The sequence below is a fragment of the Phaethon aethereus genome (genome assembly GCF_964289735.1).
Source record: "Phaethon aethereus genome assembly, chromosome: 8".
Taxonomy (NCBI): domain Eukaryota; kingdom Metazoa; phylum Chordata; class Aves; order Phaethontiformes; family Phaethontidae; genus Phaethon; species Phaethon aethereus.
The window spans coordinates 14,913,911-14,933,306 of NC_138584.1; the positions used below are offsets into that span (position 1 = coordinate 14,913,911).

A 19,396-nucleotide genomic window follows, 5' to 3' on the forward strand; every position below is an offset into this window, starting at 1 on the left:
ATTACAAGTCCTGGTTATAGAATTTTATTCTTTTTTAATGCAAATAAAGTAAAGCCATAAAGCATATTTCCCTCATAAGAAGATTAACGTACAGAACTTGGTTCACTTATGTTGTCTTTTGTGCTGATTTGGTCTTGTTTCCATAAGATGAGATAGCCATCTCTGTAATATTAGTATATTTACTTGCTGTAATCTGATGTACCATTTCTCTCCCCTTTTTTTCTCCTTCCCTAAGATTATCGTTGGAGAAACTGCAGTGTTTTGTCTACAGTTAGCTACAAAGGATTTTGAAAACCAAGAAAAAACAATATTAACTGGAGACTGTTGTTATATAAATCCACTGGTGCGCAGGACCATCAGATTCCTTGGTATGAGCAAAATTAATGCTTTCATTTTCTGAATGATGAGAGTGATCAATTATGTCTTACTGTTGACCTGGGGAAAATATTCAGATAACCATAAAACATTTCATGTGTAGTGTTAACTCAGGTGTGATGAGTTCTCTCCTTTTGGATAGCAAATGAAGCTTCTTGGAAGTGTGGATAAAAAAATAATTGCAGAAACAGCAGTAAAAATAGAAAAAAATGGGGACCACAAGGGGTCAACAACAACCAGCAGGCCTGGAGTATAGTGAAGTGGAGGAAAGAGGTATCCTTGTGCCATATCTATAGTTGATAGTTTTCTTTTGGTTACATGCACACATAGCAGCCAAAATTGAAGACTTGCGATATAAAAGTGTGTTTGAAGCCAAGCCTGGTTTAGGTGCTTTCTAACCCTGGAGATTGTATTATAGTTGCGAGTAGAAAACTACAAAATCCATGCTGCACTGAAGTCAGCTGTAATTCCCCCATTGATGTTTGTAGATACGAGTTGTCATCCTTTCTAGTTAGTTCATTGTGAATGTGTTTGGAGGGAGAAGTACCACCACTCAAAATGTCTACTGAATATTCCCAGATGCTGCTTTTTAGTGTGTGCAGGGTTGCCATAGCAGGGCTCAGTTCTGTTCTTTGCTTCTCACTTATGGTTGTATCTAAGAGAAACAGCTGGAGGAACGAAGCCTTGGGGCAGCTAATCCTCCTGCGTGCCCCAGTTGCAGGGGGAGGGAGGGAATGTGCAGCTGTGGCTGTATTTGCAGTGTTTGTGTAACAGCCGTGCTTGCCTTCTGAGAGCGTGATTGCTCACTGTCACACTGGAGTGGCTAAAAGTTGTTAAGAATGAGACTGTCTTGCATAGGTCCAGAGGAGGTGGGGAGTGATGATGAGGAGCTCCTCCAGTTGCAGTTGCTCTATGTGTGATCAGTGCCTATGTTTCCATCCCACCTGGAGGGCCCTCCTTGCTCACAGAAGCAAAAAAAAAAACCAACCCCAAAAACCCACCAAAACAACAGTGCGGGGAGCGAAGGAAGGGATGAACAATGGCCTCCGCGCTGTGATTTACCTGTGGAAATACAGGAGGAAATCTGTAGCTCAGGTGGAATTTGAATACATACCTGCTGGCTTTGCTCCCCAGTCAGGGTGCTGCGTTTCCATTTCTTTCAAGAGCTCATTTTCTGATTCCAAAAGGATAGAAAGGGACCTCAGAATAGAAGAAAACTGTTTTCTTTTAAGTAATTGGGTATATGCATTTGCATCTAATAAATGAGTACACGTGCTTAATGCTTTGCAGATATGTCTGATAAAAAACCTCTTTAGCATAAGTAGTTCCTCAAATATATATAGATCTTCAGCTCACTCTGTTGGTACTGTGATTAATACGCCATGCATAGAGATGTACCCAGTAGCAGGCAGGTGAAGACAACTCGTGCATTGCAATACTGAATTATTCAGTACTTCAGCTTCTTTACAGCTGCAAGGGAAAAGAAAATGTCTGTCCAGTATGTGTTACGAATTTTCAAGTTACTTCTCCACCAGTGCCTGACTTCCTTGTTTCTCAAGCAGATTGACAGGGTGAAGAATTTGCCCCCGTCACTTCTGTTTAACGAGCATGGGCAAAAGTTAGGCACTACTATAGGTACCCCGAACAGTGGAGGTTCATGGCTAGGGGGCCTAGGAAGGCGGGCTATGTACACAAGAGGTGAGAGTGCTTTCTGAAGGATGGAGAGAGATCAGGTGTGTGGGTACGTTGCAGTGTTGTTGCTGCGGTTGTGTGGGAAAGTACCATCTCCAACATGAGCCAGGATCTTTAGTGTATAGTACATGTGAGGGTTTTTCAAGTCTTTACATGGAAGGAGCTGGTATAGTACTGTGATAAATACTACAATATGTTGCCCTGAAGTGAAATTGTCAGGAAATTTAACTCTTTGTTTCCCTCTTTAGGAATTTACGCATTTGGACTGTTTGCTACGGACATCTTTGTAAATGCTGGACAAGTAGTAACAGGGAATCTTGCACCACATTTTCTTGCACTTTGTAAACCCAACTATACAGCACTTGGATGTAAACAGTATACACAATTCATCAGTAGTGTACATGCCTGTACTGGAAATCCAGACCTTATAACGAAAGCCAGAAAGACATTCCCATCCAAAGAAGCAGCACTAAGCGTATATGCAGCTATGTATCTGGCTGTAAGTATATTGTGGTATTTAATGTCACTATATTTTTGAGAGCAAACAGCTCACACTGTGAGGGGAGGAGGGAGGAATGGGGAGAAGACAAGACAGCCATTGGCTGACTTTATATATGTGAACCTTATATGAGTTACTGTGAGGCCTTTAAGAATTTGGTACATTGGACTTAATTCTGACAATTACAGATGTAGTGGTTCTCTGAGCCGTGAAAGCTAAGGCAATGCTGAGAGAGGGCAAGTTGTCCAAAAAGAGTTATAGATCTGGGATAACCAGGTCCTTGGGTTTACTTTTTCCCCATTTCCAGAGAATGTGGGAACGTGACTACTTTGTTCAGTAGTCAATAATGAGACTAGGGATTGCCCGTGACTAGAAGTGGTTCCTTTCCATGTTTTAACACAGTACAAATTAGTGGAATTGCACATGGCCAATTTGTTGGTGGTGTGAAGCAGAAGAGTGGGCATATGTAAGTGTCTGATCTCTGCAGGTTTCCAGAGATCTGTCTGTGTCTTTAGGTACCAGAATTGGTATTTATAAGTACCTCAGTGCTCATGCAAAGTCAGTTTGGCTCTTATTCTGCCGTGAAGTGGGCTACAAGACAATTCAGTCCTCCTTCCCTCTCTCCTCTCTGATACAGGGAGTAATGAGCAGGGCTGGGATAGAAACTGTTTTTTACTGCCTGGCATCAGAGCTGTTCTAGAGGCTATTGAGAAGTGTGGGAAGGCAGGTGAGAGGAAGAGTGACTAATGAATCTCGCTCAGCTAATTCTGTGCAGTACTCCCTGGCTTAGTTTGGAGTGCACATCGTTCTTGTCTTAAGCAGAAGCACATCTGGTTCTTAGTAAAGTTGTCCGCAGCACATGCCTATGGGAGTCACTTACCTGATCTGCGCTGGTAATCACAGTCCTTTGTCACCCTTTGGATGGACCTGGGGCTGCCCCTCATAGTGTCAGTGCAAAACTAGGCAAGTGTGTGCGTACACCTCTATGGTCGTTGCCCTTAAATTCCCTCCGTATTTGAACAGTGGCCTGCCTATACATGTGTGTGTGTGTGTATGTAAATGTGCATACATATGAATGTATATATATGTGTGTGAGTGTGTATTGCATTTGAGTATATATTTAATGAGCTGACACTTAATTCCTGACTGATCTGGAACCTGATACTTGACAACATGACAAAGAACCCAACGCCATCCACAGACAGTGTGCCAACCCCATGCTTCTGAATATGGTTTTAGAACCAGTTGCTTAAAATCTGCAACACTGACAGTAACATTTACCAGAAGTTCCTTGTGAGCAATGTCTATTTGAGATGTGGATCATCAGTTAGTACAGGCAAGTGTTACCTGCAAATAAGAGATGAGCAATAAAAGTCTATTCTAACTTGAGGCAAGTGTAAGACTCCTAATAGTATTCTCTTTATTTGGGGAGATATCTAAGGCTTTGCTTGACTGAAACATACCTCTAAATTTGGTGCAAGCTATTTTAGAAAATATTCAGTATTCTTCATTTTAATTGCTCCTATTTTTCTCATCCATCTGTAAAGTTGGATTTCCACTGTTGCCATGAGTCACAGTAACTAAAGGAAACCAACTGTTCAGCTACTGCAGAGCAGGAAGGAAAATAGTATTAATAAACTTTTAAAAACAAAAAGTAGACATTAGTAAGGTCTAATACCTAGTATCAATGGCTTTTGGCACGAGCAGTATTTTATGCAAACCTTATGTTGTCTGTGGTCAATATACAGTTAGCAACATCAAAAATTAAAACTGCTGTGATCTGTTTCATGACTTCATAAATCTTTCAGTAACTGCAGAAATTAATATATCCTATGTCGTTACTGTATTGTTGCATGATGCATGACACTGTCATTGTTTAACTAAAGTACTATACACTGCTCTTGGGATTTCTGAATTCTTATAGGCTGCCTAATAAAGTAAATTGCTATGATGTATCAGCTGAGTTGCAGCCTGCAAATTTAGGTCTTTGATGCAATATTGGCAGTCTGGTTGGGGTTTTTTTTTTGTTTTTTTTAAATGCTGTTGCATGCCTGCAGCTACAAATACTATCTATTACACACCAGGGAAAGAAATGCAATGTTCCAATATTTGGGGTCATGTCCTGATGTTTATCAGGATAGCTGGCCCTGAATAACAACTTTCTCATCGGTATTCACTGGAGTAGAAGATTTAAACAGTAGCCTAGTCTTTGTATGAGCTGTGGTACAACGGTTATTGAGAACATGGACATAAAGACCTCCATATATTACTCAGCTAGTATTTCATGAACATATAATCTCTGATACAAAATGTGCTTTCTTTTTGGTTAACAGAAATATTTGGGAGAGAGGGAGGAATTGTTACAGAATCCTCCCTGGACATTTCAGCCAGCTGTGCACAAAATGAAACCAGCTTAAAGGCATAAACAGGCAACAAGCTGATCCAGAGCCTTGCTCTCTCAGGGGGCAAAGTAAACAATGTCAGACTTGTGTGATTTCACCAATCAATCCATTTAAAAACAAAGGCTATGCTTTATGTAATAATTGCCCTATCTGTTCCATTTAAGTGCAGCCATATCCTTACCACCTAGCATCTGTGCATATTGTCTTGTTAATAATAGTTTCTTTTTTCATCTAAGTTCCTGAGTCTTCCTTTTTTTCCCCTCCCCTCTTTTGAGAGTGGGTGGCTGCTATGGCAACTCTGAATTCCCCTCCTGCTGAAGTACAGTCTTTTTCAAACAATTGTATTGCTAATATTTAGACCTCTGTAATGTTTGCATCCATTACTTTCAGTACCTATCAAGGAAGAGATTTAGCAATGGAAATGTTCAATGGCAGCACTATGGTTAGGCATTTTCTCTACCCTGCTCCAAACACATATACTTTCAAGGATGCATTGCCTGTCTTCTTCAGACTTTTAAGTTTATCTTTCCCAGTGTACCAGAGTCTTCAAAATGAACTACTGTAAATCTATTCCAAAATCTCTAACCCAGCTGGCTGCTACCTGGATTTCTCCTTACATGTCTGCTCAACTTGTCTTAGAACTTTTGTTTGGTTTTGCTTGAGTTGGGTTAATAAGTTGACTGCATCTGATTTCAGTTCTTATCAGCATTGCAGTTCACCCTGTCTCAGCTGGAGCAATAGCTGCTAACATAGGTATTAAGGCAGACGCTGCAAGTTCATTAAATAGAAGGTAATTGTATAAGCCGTATTTTGATATGTGTAAACTGACACAGCCCGGAAAATTAGAGGTATATTTTGAAGCAGCCAAGTATGCATACACTTGGGGTTTTTCCACAACTGAGACACAGAAGTGAGAAGTCATGAGTCTTTTTGTTGGTAGGATTTTGATGGGATATAGGAAGATTTAGTCAGTCTATTCCCTTGAATTTAAATGAGACTTGTGACTAACAGTTGTCCTTTGGTGCTGCAGACCTAGGGGATTGGTCATTGCTAGGTCTAGTTTTATAGAATTAATTAAAATCTGTCTTAAATTTTGCCTTTTCATTGTTTTATTATTACTGTGTTGGACAAGAGCAGTTGGCAACCAACCTGTTTGTAGGGTAGTGTTTGAACTTGGTGTTACCACATATATTTCAGACTTGATTTGTATTTGTAATGCTAGAGGAGCAGGTTTAATGTCTTGATAACTGACATAGCCCTTAGGTCTGTAGGCTGCTTTTGTTGCTTTGTACTGTGAACCCTTGGCCTGAACTACGGCTTCAGGCAGGCATAGCAGGTAAAGCTGACAATTTTTTTCCTCTGCAGAGCTTTTGTTGGGCCCATGATCATCTTTTTTGCAAGGTTCTTGCTCTTGGCATTCTGCTGTATCATCTTTGCTGTTTACTGTGTTTATAAGTCACTGGGAAATGAGAGCAAGGCAGTCTGGGTCACAGTGCTGGCAACATGGTGACATTCTGTTCAGTGTCACTCCTTGATCCAGTCTTTAGGTGTAGGTCTCATCTCACCTCTCCTTTGTCTTGAAGTGCCCGTTTGGCTCCTGCTCAACAGGCAGCTGGAAGAGGCATGACGGGCGTCTCCTTGATAGGCTTTAGGGGGTCTTCAGGAGGAAAAGGAGTAGCAGAGCCACCTTATTGAGTCAGCTTTGTTGTCCGTTTTTTGTTAGGAAATTAGAGAATTAAAGGATTCTTTTGGCTGCTTTTCAGGGGCAGGGTTAGGAAAGTGGAATTTCTTTTTAGTATCTGGTGCAGCAAGTAAAAGTATCCCTTGATACTGATTGTACAGCATAGATCATGGGCTTCATATATTGAGTGCATCAGTTACTTTCAGGCTGGATAGTAAAATAGCATTACAATCAGATTCAGGGATTTATCTAAAGACATCTAGATATTTCTTGTCAGTCAGTTCTTCATTACGATTCAGTTGCTCAAGATAATGACCTCTGTAGACTGAATCAACTTTAATGAGTATTTGGGTGTATCTTACAGTCCTGGTATATTGAAGGATACTTCTTTCCTTCTCCAGTTGTTTAGAGCTACAACTGTGGGGAGCTCATAGTGGGAAATGTAATAGTAAGGTCCAGCATTTCTAGAGCTTTCATTTCCTTTTGTCAATCCAGACCCTTGACTTTGAAAGCAAATTTTTGTCTAGGGTCATCAGTAATTACTGCAAAATATATGGAGAAAGCTGGAGGAGGCTTCAAAAGCACTAAAAAAATTCTTCAGTGGGCAGTTGCAGAAAGACCCAGATGATTTGAGAATACGAATGTGGTTTGCTTTAGAAATAATTTGACACAATAATTATTAATCAAGGAAGCTGAGGAGCTTTTAGACTGTCAAACAGGTTTCTAACTAAATATTGAACCTGGTTATAGACTACAATCCACTATAGCCCACTAACTACTTTTTCAGCTTTTTGATCTCTTGAGTATCTCTTTTCTTGTAGGTATGATGAATATTGAAAGTTATGTACTCCTCAGGTGGAACATCTATAACATTATTTATATTGCTTGAATAGTTCAAGATTCTTTCTTTAACGATAGCACATTGTAAAAGCAACACAAAACATGAGATAATGTGTATTTGGAGCACTGCCTGGGATAGTTGCCTGTACAGTGATTCCTTCCTCTTTTCTGCTTGTCGCTTCATGAGTCATTGTTCTCTGCCCACTAATGGACTGGTCTGTCTCTTTGTCAGTCCTCCAGACCATCTGCTTCAGAGAGGACCGAAACAGCAAGCACAGAAGGGATCTTCCTACCCTCATCCGTGGGTCCCAGGCTGATGAAATCGGCTAGGAAAATTAACCTTGCCTGGCTGGTGCACCCAGCCTGATGACTAGCTCCACTCCAACTAAAATGGAACTCTGGGACACGTTAGGTGTGTGTGTGCGCATAGACGTTTGTGTGGGTGAGCCTAAAGATAGCTGAAAGAAGATGACTAGAAAGAGCTTGCAGCATAGCCCAGGAGGTCGCTTTGTCCTGCACTTGGCATTCAATTCCTGTTCTTCTCTTACATGGTTTGGAATGATTGTTTGTAGTAGATTTAGGACATATTTCACATGAGTCAGATTGTACTGGGAAAGCCTTCAAAAGTGTCATGTTACAGGTCTAAGTGCCAACACTGTGATTATTCCTTATGTTATGACCCGAGACAGTCATGTCAGAAACCTCACAGGTAGCTTTGTCTTTGGTGGTGATGGTGATGTTTCTGACTTGCAAATACATATTTTCAAAACCACTTCAATTAGAGTTTTTTCTTTCAATTTATGAGGTTCTCTGAAGACTTTACTTCCAGCATCTTGAAGAGTGAAGGTCAAATGTGTTTTCCAAAAAATCTAGAAAATATTGGTATATAGAATGATCAAATAACATCCACCTCCTTATATGCATCTCTGCCAGTGTCTGCTTGCTGATACCACCTTTATATCTTATTTCAGAAAAAAGGAAAAGCAATAGCAGAAGTTCTGCAAGAGAAGATTCACTGCTGATCTGATGTTACAGGAGAATGTGCAGCCTGCAAAATTAATTCTAACTACTCTATCAATCCTTGATCTTACATCAAAATCTCTGCTGTTGGTCTTGCAGTTGACTAATTTAAAAGCTTTCTTTAATTAGATTCCTCCGCTCCCAATTTCTGTTCTTAAAAGGAACTGAGATGGACTTTTTCAGTAAACAACTTTAGCCATGTAAAAGTTTATATTGTCATTCATTCACACTAATGTTTTAATCACTGAGCTATTTTCCTTTGTTTATACTGCATTTAATATTTATGAAAAGAAGGAGAAGAAAAATCCTGTCATCTTTTCTTTGTCAATTACTGACTGTGCTGGTTTATAGCTTTCCTTCCAGAATCAAGAAGAAAACAACTGCTTAATTATATTTATTCTCAGTCAAAATCAAATCTTTGACTGAGCTGTCCATTTTAATATATTTTACTAGAGCTGCAAGAGGTCAAGTTTAAAAATGGACATCTATGACTCCTGCCTTGGAAGAATCTACATTTGCTATGCAGGGTTTTGCAAATATACAGGCTTTTCACTACACTGTTTCAGAAGTTTACCCTGTGTCTATTAATTTTTTAACAATATTTTAATACAGTACTATTCTTAAGATCAGTGGTGTCTGTTCTGTAAAGAAAAGATAGAAACTGTACCTATGGTGGTAGAACCCTCAGGTTATTTTGAATAATGGACTGGGCATGACAATCTTGACTGCACATATAGGAGGTGACTGCAGATGGAGGTCTCATGTGAGGCACAGCATGAGTCTGTGGTTGTTTCTGCTCACTCAGTGCTTTGTCTGAGTAGGGATTTGAAAGACATGATTGTACAAAAAATTATGAGAATTTTCTGCAGAGCACTTTTGAGTTTAGGTTGCTATTAAAAATGTTGAAGTTTGAAGTACTGCTGAATCAAGTATTATAATGTGTTTTGACTTCATAAAAATTGAGATCATCTTGAGTGATCACAAGGTGTTATAGATAACTGAAATATGTCTGAGACCTGCCTTAAACAAGTTACACATTTTTTTTAGTTGATTTTTCCTTCTCAGTAGTCATTTTGATTTAATATGCCACAATACAGAATTAAATGCAGGATAGCTTCCTGCCTACTTGCCTATGTCAACTTCACCCAAGCTGTATTTGAAATTTAGTGATCTTGCTGCATATTCAAAATATTAGAATATTTTCCCTAGCACCAGATGTTCTAACATGTAGTGTGAATGTGGATAATGGTGGTAGTATCCAGGAGTACAGTGAGACTCACTAAAACAGAGGGTCGCTGAATAACTCAGCTTGCACTGCTCTGTTTGTAGCTTGAAGAAAACCAGTGGGGCTAAAAAGCTGGAAATTAAAGTTGCAGTTGCCTTACCAGTAAGGGTAACTCACTGAAGACAGCCTGCAAAAATATAAGGAGCTAAGAGAAAAGGGTAGTCAGCAAAGGGAGAAACGCTATTTCTGAAATGGTCTAGGAAGAAGAGAGGAGAAATGTGGTTTGGAGATACACCCCAAAACTGTTCTTTTCAAACCTTGGCTTTGTCTGCATTAGATGAAAGCTTGCTGCTAGTTTGCTGTTCATCATATAAGGTACACTGAAGATGTATGTGTTCCAGTACTCTGCTGTGATTTTAAGCTTAAGCTTTCATTTGTCCTCTAAGCCATGGATCTTTCTCTAGTGTTTTGAACAAAGTTACTGTCAGATGTTGCTCCTTTCAGACAAGCTCTGACCACCATTTCCTTCATTTAATTTATCGTAACTGTAACCACGCTTCCTAAACTTCTTGACTGGGTTATTGCAGCACTTCATAACTGGTTACCCAGTAAATTCCGCTGAAAGTTCAGACAGTACAAAAAAAACCAAAGGACTGCCCATTTGTTGGCCAAAAAGGTACTGGTTCTTCAATGCAGATTCATCTGTTTTCCCTTTGCAGTTCAAGGTGATGGCATTACACACTTTTCTCTAGTGAAACTCCATAGCAAATATTTGCATTCTTCAATCTGAAAACTTCAACTCTATCTAAATGTGAAGGTTTTAGGGATTTCAGTGGTTTAATTGCAGAAACTTCTTCTGCAGAAAGTAGATACTTTTTTCTCAAAAAATCTTGTTAGTTGAAGTATAATCTTCCTGGGGCAACTTTTAAGCATCCATAATGCCAAGATTCAAGAGAATGGAAATTTAAAAATTTGGTATTAATTTCTTTCACTGGCCCATCAGAGCTTGGAAAGTGCTGGCTTAAACCTAATAGTCACTAATATACCCTTAGGGTGGAAGAGCTGCTCTGTCATCAAGCTTTGCTTTTAATTCAGTAGTATTTCACAGGGAGAGTTAGACTGCAGGCAGGGCGAATTGATTTCTCAGAGTTTGATGCATAAAAGTTTCTGAATTTAGATTGGTTTGTGTGCTGGGGGGGGATTGGTACTAAACATCCTCAGTCACCATCTGTGAGGTATGGAGGTGTATTGGTTCAGCACTGGTTCAAACTATTACACGTTGTTTATAAAAGTAGATGCTGGCATTTAGTTCAATTTTTACTGCTTTTTGACAAATCTCTAATTAATCACATGGAGAAGTTGTCTATGAGGAAGAAAGGCATTTGCTAATAAAAACCAGGCCTTGATGGTAGCCCCTTCCAGGGTAAAGATCTTTTTCTATTATTGTCAACACTGTGCAGTGAAAAATCAGTCTCTTTACCTCTCTGCATAAATAAATACCCAGACTGGGAGTAATAGGATGGGATTGTGTAATTTGCCTGTTCTTTTGGGGGCTTTTCAGTATCGCATAAAATGTAATTTTGCTCTGTGGTCTAATTCTTTTTCTATATCCCTACGAGAAAGGTGTGATGACTTTATCTAGTGCTTTACTTTCTTTTTTTTTTTACCAAAAAAAGAAAAAAAAAGCTAAATACACATAGTCTACTCAAAAAACTTGTAGAGATTATATTCAACAGTAAGTGGGAGATATTCATCAGTCTTATACTTTCTTCTTTTCTTATTTTCAGATGTATATCACCAACACAGTAAAAGCCAAAGGAACAAGGCTTGCAAAACCTGTTCTGTGTTTGGGCTTAATGTGCTTGGCTTTCCTTACTGGAATCAACAGAGTAGCAGAGTATCGAAATCACTGGTCAGATGTAATAGCAGGATTTATAATTGGAATATCTATAGCAGTATTTTTGGTAAGTGTATATCTGTGTCACTTCTGTTTGAAAAAAATCAGTGTATAACTTTGTATCTCATAAAATATTGGTAGCCTTGACTTTTCAGATAACTGAAAGACAAGAGTTGTTTCTAAATTTTATTTTTTAAATAATTTTCCTTAGTTTTACAGTCAGAAATGTGAAGTCAAGAAAGGACTGATCAGATGATCTATTTTGACTGACTTATATGCCAGGTTGTAGCATTTCAACCAACAATTTTTGCATCAAGCCCCACTTTAAGCAAGTGCATATCCTTTAGAATAACATCTAGTTATGATCTCATGTATGAAGTATGAAATTCAGTATAGTGATACTTACAGCGATGAGAGAGTAAGTAGCATTTCTTTTCCAGCTTCAAAGTAACCCTATTTAATTTCTTTCATGCCAATTCAGGTTTACATTGAAATTTTATGATATTCTGTATCAAAAAAAATCCTTGTTTAGCCTTTTCCTTTTCTGGAACTGTGTTCCAAAACCAAATAATTATGTCACAGTTCACAATGATTAATGTCTGTGTCAGAAAGCTACTGCTAATCTATTAATAACCTTCACTGATAACTTCAGTGCAAGACTATGGCATAGAATAGTCACTGCTGTTTACTGCCCGCAAGTTTGTCTGCCTGGCAGCTTGCAATAGTACTAAATACACCTTTGAATTTTTTCCCCATGAAAACACTTTTGAGCTTGATTCTTGGATCTCAAGGTCTTGATCTCAAGATCTTGGATCTGAAGACTTGGCTTGTCTGAGAACGCCACAGGGATGGCTGAGGTGGATGTTTTCACTCCTTTGAGAAATGTGAGGGCAGGTGTAGGTCTCCTTTAAAATATACCTGCTTGCACTTTCAAATGTTCCCTTCCACCCAAGGTGTCCAGGAGTTATATTTGGTTGTTCATTTTTAAGAAGTTTTTCCATTCTGTTTGTGCCCTTAAAGTCATAAAAGAGAACAGGATAGCAAAGAAATCTGTCCCAGCACTTTTTTTTGTATTTTGTGATGTATATTGCATAAACTCCTTTGGAGTAGCATGACGTCAAATTTAGTTGTGTTTTGAAGAAAATATAATGGGCAAACATTACTAATTCAGACACTTAGCCGTGCAGCAGAAACAATAACAAACAGGTATATATCACATTCCTAAGTCCCTGTGTGAGAGTCACTGCTGCCCTGAGCATGTTTGGAATTTAGTTCAAACTTGGGGATGATCCTTGCCTTCTTGTTCTCCCTTTCTCACTCTGCATTTAAGAAAGTCTTTGCTGGTCAAAACTTAGATGGTACTGGCCTTCATAGGAATTTAAGGTTATTGCCATATTCTGCTGCATGTGCTCTGGGCATCTATTCATGACATTGCTAATAATTGATATTCTATTATTCAGTTTCAGTAATGGATTTGCTTTTAGATAAGAGGCTTTTTTAGTTCTCAGATGATGCATGTAACAATACATTGGTTCAAAATCTTTTGTCTTGAAATATTAATTAAGGATTTTCTGTAAAACATGAACTTCACATTCTGCATTTCTACTGTAAGCTGTGACTAAAGCTGGTGTCAGTTCTGTCTAATTGTGGATGTCAGGATCAAAGCTTAAAAAATGAGTTGTTCCTTAGCTATTCTGTTTATCTTCTAAACCCTTTTAGGTTGTTTGTGTGGTAAATAACTTCAGAGGACGTCAGCCAGAACATGAACATTCTCATATGGATAATCTGGCCCAGATGCCCATGATCAGCATACCCCGAGTAGAAAGCCCATTAGAAAAGGTAATGTCAGACTTTTTTAAAAACAATTAAATAAAACTTAGCTTTCCTGGAAGGATGATCCCAAACTGTCTTGACAAGGTAATTGGATTTAAAGTAAGGAGACATAGCAATGAAGGAGAAACAAGGGAAGAATTAATTCAGACACTCCTTGGGAGATTCTTCATGTCATCTCCAAGAACAACAGCTACAAATCAGTCCTGTTTACTGCTGTAGCCACTGCTAAGTCCATGGAGCCAGGCTGAGTAGATCTGAGGCCCTTTTTCCTTGTGTTACTCAAGTAAGTTTGATTAACACTTTGCCTGAGAATCCAGAGAGTTTGAAGTGCTTAGAAAGAAAATCTAACTCCTGCGCCCAAGGGGTTATGCAATTCAGGTATGAGTGGCATTTATCCTATTTTTTCGGGTTATGTCTTCAGGCTAGTGTAGAGCATGGATCAGCTGTGGGGCTTTTCTCATCAGACACATGCTAGCCCCAAGGATGGCACTCACTTGGAAACGCTGGGGATCTGATGCCTGTGCTAGCAGGGCAAACAACTTAATGAATGTGATGATAATAATAGAGTAACATGGGTCATACAGTAACTGCATAAAGGCCATGATCACTTGCCAAAGCAAATGGGATTTTGGACTAGGACATGCTAGTGATATTCCCCTGGGTATGCCAATACTTTTTTCATGAGTAAGTGTCATAACGTGTTTAAAATTTTAGTTTCCTGTAATAAAAAATTTATCATTTTTGAAGGTAATGTTGTACTATGTACACAGAGTGTTAAATAAGATTATGTCTGAACAATGTTACGAGCAAGCAAGCACTGAAATAGGTAACATAGCCAAATACAGAAAACATTTTAGGCATTTTTTACCAGTGGGAACATTTGAACTACTAATACAAAGTTTGAAAGCCATTTTACTTTTTCTAATGACTATCTGTCATTATTTGTTAAAATCCCTTGTGTCATGGACATGTTAGAAGATAGTAAACATTTCTACAGTGATAGCATTCTTTTAAATCCAAATTACTCCTGATATTGTTTCATATTAAACATAAGAAGAAATATTTTTAACCACTTCCCAGTCTAAGTCACTTGGAGGTGGTGGAAATTGTCCTTTAGTAAGAATTGCTGCCATCCTTGAGTTTGTTATTCCTTTTGTTGAAGAGAAAGATTTCTTCTCAGAATGATCTAACGTGCCTTTTTGAACCAAATGTGTCTAACCTACTTCGGCTGATTTCTTGTCATAAGGAGGCCAGAGTCTCATTTGCTTGAACAAGCATTTAGATGATGAATGTGTATCTTCAAAATAATCCATTCAGTAAACTTCCTGTAAAATGTCAAAACAAAACAAGATGTCACTTGGCCTAGGACATACCACATTAATAAGAGCGTGTCTTATTTATGTGCTAGGCTCTACGGCAAAGGAAGACATTTCTGCAGCTCAAAAGCCGTTCTAGGTAATAAATGTATATTCTCCAGCTGTTGAAATTTTAATTTTTTTTCTGGGAATGAAGACCTCAACTTAATGTTTCTACCTGATTTGACACCCTCCCACTCATGATGAACAATGTTCTTTTCCTGAGACTTGGCCCAGGCAAGATTGAGATATTGTGGGGAAAGCTATGGAAGAGTGTGGCAGGAGTAATGTTTTCTCTGCTTGAGGATGACCTCTACCATTTGTGAACTGCCCAGGACTCTTATATGGATGAGCTTCTTTCCTTCTGAACCCATATTCCTATGTCAGTAAAGGGTAGCTGTTTGCTGTCATGGAACTCCTCTCTAGACAAATAAATTGGGGACTGTCCATACAGTGTTACTCTTGGTGTGATCTCAGTGTATGGGTTCATCTTCGTCTATGTTGCAAAGTCTTTCTCTTTTCCAGACAGAGAGGATGAGATGGCAGGATGATAATGTGGAGACTTTGCTATTTATTGGGAAATGCTTTCTTCTGCTTCTACTCTCAGAAAGTTTAAATTTGAATTAGCAAATAATTGGTGAAAAAGTTACTTACATGTGAGAGCTTTAGGTGTTGAGTTTTTGTAGATTTTTTCCTTTTTTTTTTTCTTCAATGTTTAGACTAATGCTTTGGAAAGACAGAAGCCAGACCCTGTTAAATAAAAGACACCAAGAATAATACTTATGTGGAACTAAGGTCTAAATTGAGCCATCTCAATTAACTACCAACAAGATTTATTAGCTTGGCCTTTGTTTTTTAACTCCCTTCTTATTTTACATCCTTTGTTCTCCTCTGGAGAGAGACGGGTGCTAAATAACTTGTGTGCTACTTGTCTTTGCCTACTTCAGCCACGTGCAAGTTACTTTTCACTACATTTCAGTTAGGGCTGTTCCAGTTCCATATTCTGAATGCACATACATTTACATTTGGCTTATTTTAAATCTGTTTTTCTTTATTGTCAGTCTGCAAGCTCCTGTGCCAGTATTAGAGACAGCTTACTGTCAGAAATTAGCTACTAAGGGTAGCACAAACCCTGACTGGCTGAAGTTATCATGGACTAAGGCAGTGCTAGCATGAAGCAACGCAACTCAAAGATGTTGTCTTAAAGAATGACTTCATTAGAGATGCCTACCAGATGGGACCTCACTCGTTGCAATTTTTTTAAATTCACCTGTAAATGAATAAGCACATGGTGCATCACACAGACCTGGAAGCACTTTATTTTTGTGTTTCCAGATCTGCTACTTGCTATTCCAGTGCTTTTTCCTGCTGGAGAACAAATGCTCTTGGCACGCTCTCCGTGCTGCCATTGTCTGAGTTCTGGTGGAGGTCAAGAGCTACATTTGAAGTGCACTTAAGTAGGAACATGTGTTCTTGTAATATTCTGAATTGAGCCGCTGCTGGTTAATGACAAGGGTAGGTCACTGTTTGCATGACACTTCTGTTTAATTGTGGTGCATGCAGATGATTAAGTTGTTCTGCACAGGTACCCACTTCTAATGCACTCAAGCTGTAGCTGCAGAGTGTCTCCTTGAAGAATCCTTGCCAGAGCTGGCTCAGCAATTCAGACTTATTGCTTTCACCTTAACTACATTCGTCCTCAGAATTAATGAAAAGAATGAAAGCCAAGAAACCTCATCACTCACACATCTGCTGCTTTTTCTCTCCTGTCTTTGACCCTCTTCATCTCTTACAAGACGATTTGTGTTTCAGTTAGCTGGCACTCTCCTAAAGAAAAGAGGATTTCTTCCTACCACAGCCAAGGTTAGAGACTCCTGTTCTTTTGCAAGAATTACTGGGAAATAGGGATGTTATGGGTGGTACCTGGAGGAGTTTAAAGTTCAGCTTCATCCAGTGCAGTCACAAACTATTTTTTCTGTTTCAGGGGAGACTGACATTATTTCATGCTAAAGTCACATCGTGGTGTTGAGTGGATGGTTGGACTTGATGATCTTAAAGGTCTTCTCCAACCTTAATGATTCAGTGATTCTGTGAAATTGGCCAGGGCTTACAGAGGGCTGGCACATGTCTTGTAGTAGCTGCTGACTCTCCTAGCCTTTTTGTTTTTTTTAAAAAATAAGTATTCTAGCTTTGGAAAAATCAAATACAAAGGGAACATGAAGCATTTTAGGACTAATTGAGGCAGTAGATAGAATACTGAGGTAAGTTTTAGAAGGAAGTGTTGGGTTGGGAGAGGCACTATGGTTCATCTCCTGTGGTATGAGATGATTACTGTGTCTGATCATCAGTGCTTTCTGTAGTTGTTCAATATTACATATTTGCACAGCGGGTTCTTTGCAGTGCTCTGCCTGACGGCTAAGCTGCATTTATCCCCAAAGTCTCTGCCCAGCATTCCTTCATAATGCTACTTCTTGTCAACAGTGCCCAAACCATGTTCCCAAACACAGTCACTGTTCCTTGTTACAATGAGGTTTCTTATACTCCGTCCATAGGACTGACTGTCCAGCATGGCTGTGAGCTAAAACCAGATAGTTTTGGGTCTCTCTGTGTCTCAGCCATTTCTAAGTTCTAATGGTGATAAGTATTTGGAATTCCACTCTCATTCTTGTTTCCTGTCATACCAATTGCTAGTGATTATCACGGTTAATTGTCTCAAAGATGTTGTTGAGTTTGACACTATAATTCTTGTTCTACTGCGTATGTTCCAAAGGCAATGGTGGTGATAAAAGATCTTAGCAATAGTTAGTATAGATATTGCACTGGATTCTGGTAGTATTTTAAGACTGAGGAAGCTTTCCCCTTCAGTTTTTAAGGCATAATGTTTTTTCTCTTTACTCCATCTTGATTATTCACAAGATGTAGAACAGCTTCTTCACAGTGTCAGAAAAGGGTATTTTTAATTTTAATTCTCAGTGTTACTGCTTTTTCCTTCGTCTTAAGTATTTTGGTACTAAGAAGTCTTTCATTGCTATGTGCGCTTACGTGCACGCAGCGTGGCCTAGGGAGTCTGGTCTGGTCCCTGGGGCTCTCCAGGGACACTGATAGCTTATCACTGAGGTTACATGCTAAAAGCAAAACACAAAGATGTTTTAGCTCATCATTCTATGGGCAAATGGGGGAGAGGGTTTCTGTCTATTTCTGTTGCTTAAGAATATTTTAGATGAGAAGTATCCAAATACTGTTGTGCTTCATTTCCAAAAGTGTAGGTAGGTATCCATACAGTGTTTTAGTACATATGTATGTGTCTCCAGGAGGGCTTGACTAGAGCCCATGTGCTTACATTAGCTTATAGGCAGGTTTTCGTATTTCTGTTGTCATAACGGTTCTCTCTTAATAATATGGTGTGTTAAAGGAGATATAATACAACATTGTTTCACACACAGAAACACATACCCAGGAGAGGCAGCTTATAGAAGACCATAAACAGTTTTGTTTCAATGTCAAGCATTTGAATTTGCATTCATGTCCTAGTCTTCTGCTTAAATCTTCTTCTGGGGGGTTGTACAAGAATTATTTCTGCTTGAATGCAAACTGTGATAACCACATCTAATGTTCAAATAAAATAATACTTAAACATAGGAAATGGAACAATATATTCAGTGTGACCTCATCAAATATACATGTTGTAGGTGTTACAGGGTCAAGGTATTAGTAACAATCAAGAAGATCCTTTGCAACGAAACTCCCTCAAAGCATGCATATTTAGGTTCTTCTCCTGGATATTGGGAATGGACCACCTTGAACATCTTCATATAAGGCAATAAACGCATGTGCGCAAAAGCGCACATGAGTGTGCGTGGAATTGAAGCAAAGGCATATGCAGTGTGGCGGCAGCGTTCTGTGCAGGTCTGCAATGTTTTAAATGGAGAATTTCACCTGAACTCATTCTTTTATCTAAAAATGTGATCCATCTAGTAAAACCATAAAATACATTTTGCTGACCCAGAGAATGGTATGATAACATTATTGTTACTATATGATAAATTATCATTTGCCTGAACTACTACAGTAGTATTTTTCTATTTCTTTTAACAAACTCCACTGTGTGAAGGACTACAAACAATTTTTCAAATTCCTGTTTTCAAAAATGGAAAAATCTGGCTTAGGATGATGACTATTTTTGAATATTTCTAATGGTATTCATGAAAGCAGAACAAAAAAAATTCAGGTAAAAAATATTTAGTCTATATAATGAAAACTGCAAACCACAAAAAAATTGTAATGGATTTTTTTTCAATGCTTTAACATTATAGAATCACTTACCAACAGAAATTAAAATCTTAACAGAAGATACACAGGTATGGATTGTTTCCCCCCAGAAACCTGCACTCAAGGCCTAGCCTTTAGCTTTCATTTTTCTGTTAGCGGTGTGAGAGCACGGTTATGAAGCATGCTTTGTCCATGTGGTGCTGACACCAGGCTGATACTGCCAATTTAGAATGAATAATACAAAAGCTGGCATGCCTGTCTGTGAAACTGCTGCTGTTGAGCAGACCCTCAGCATAGTCTAATTCTTT

The 19,396-nt window shown here is 38.8% G+C and overlaps 1 protein-coding gene across 1 annotated transcript in view; it reads left to right on the forward strand.

Annotated features, from left to right (window-relative positions):
- Positions 1-19,396, forward strand: part of PLPPR5 (phospholipid phosphatase related 5) — a gene marked incomplete at its 3' end in the record, with an annotated part of 43,166 nt that overhangs the window by 21,067 nt on the left and 2,703 nt on the right. The window contains exons 2-5 of the mRNA XM_082003175.1: positions 236-368; positions 2,316-2,566; positions 11,522-11,698; positions 13,351-13,470. Coding sequence (XP_081859301.1) covers positions 236-368; positions 2,316-2,566; positions 11,522-11,698; positions 13,351-13,470 — 681 coding nt within the window. The remainder of the gene's footprint in view (positions 1-235; positions 369-2,315; positions 2,567-11,521; positions 11,699-13,350; positions 13,471-19,396) is intronic.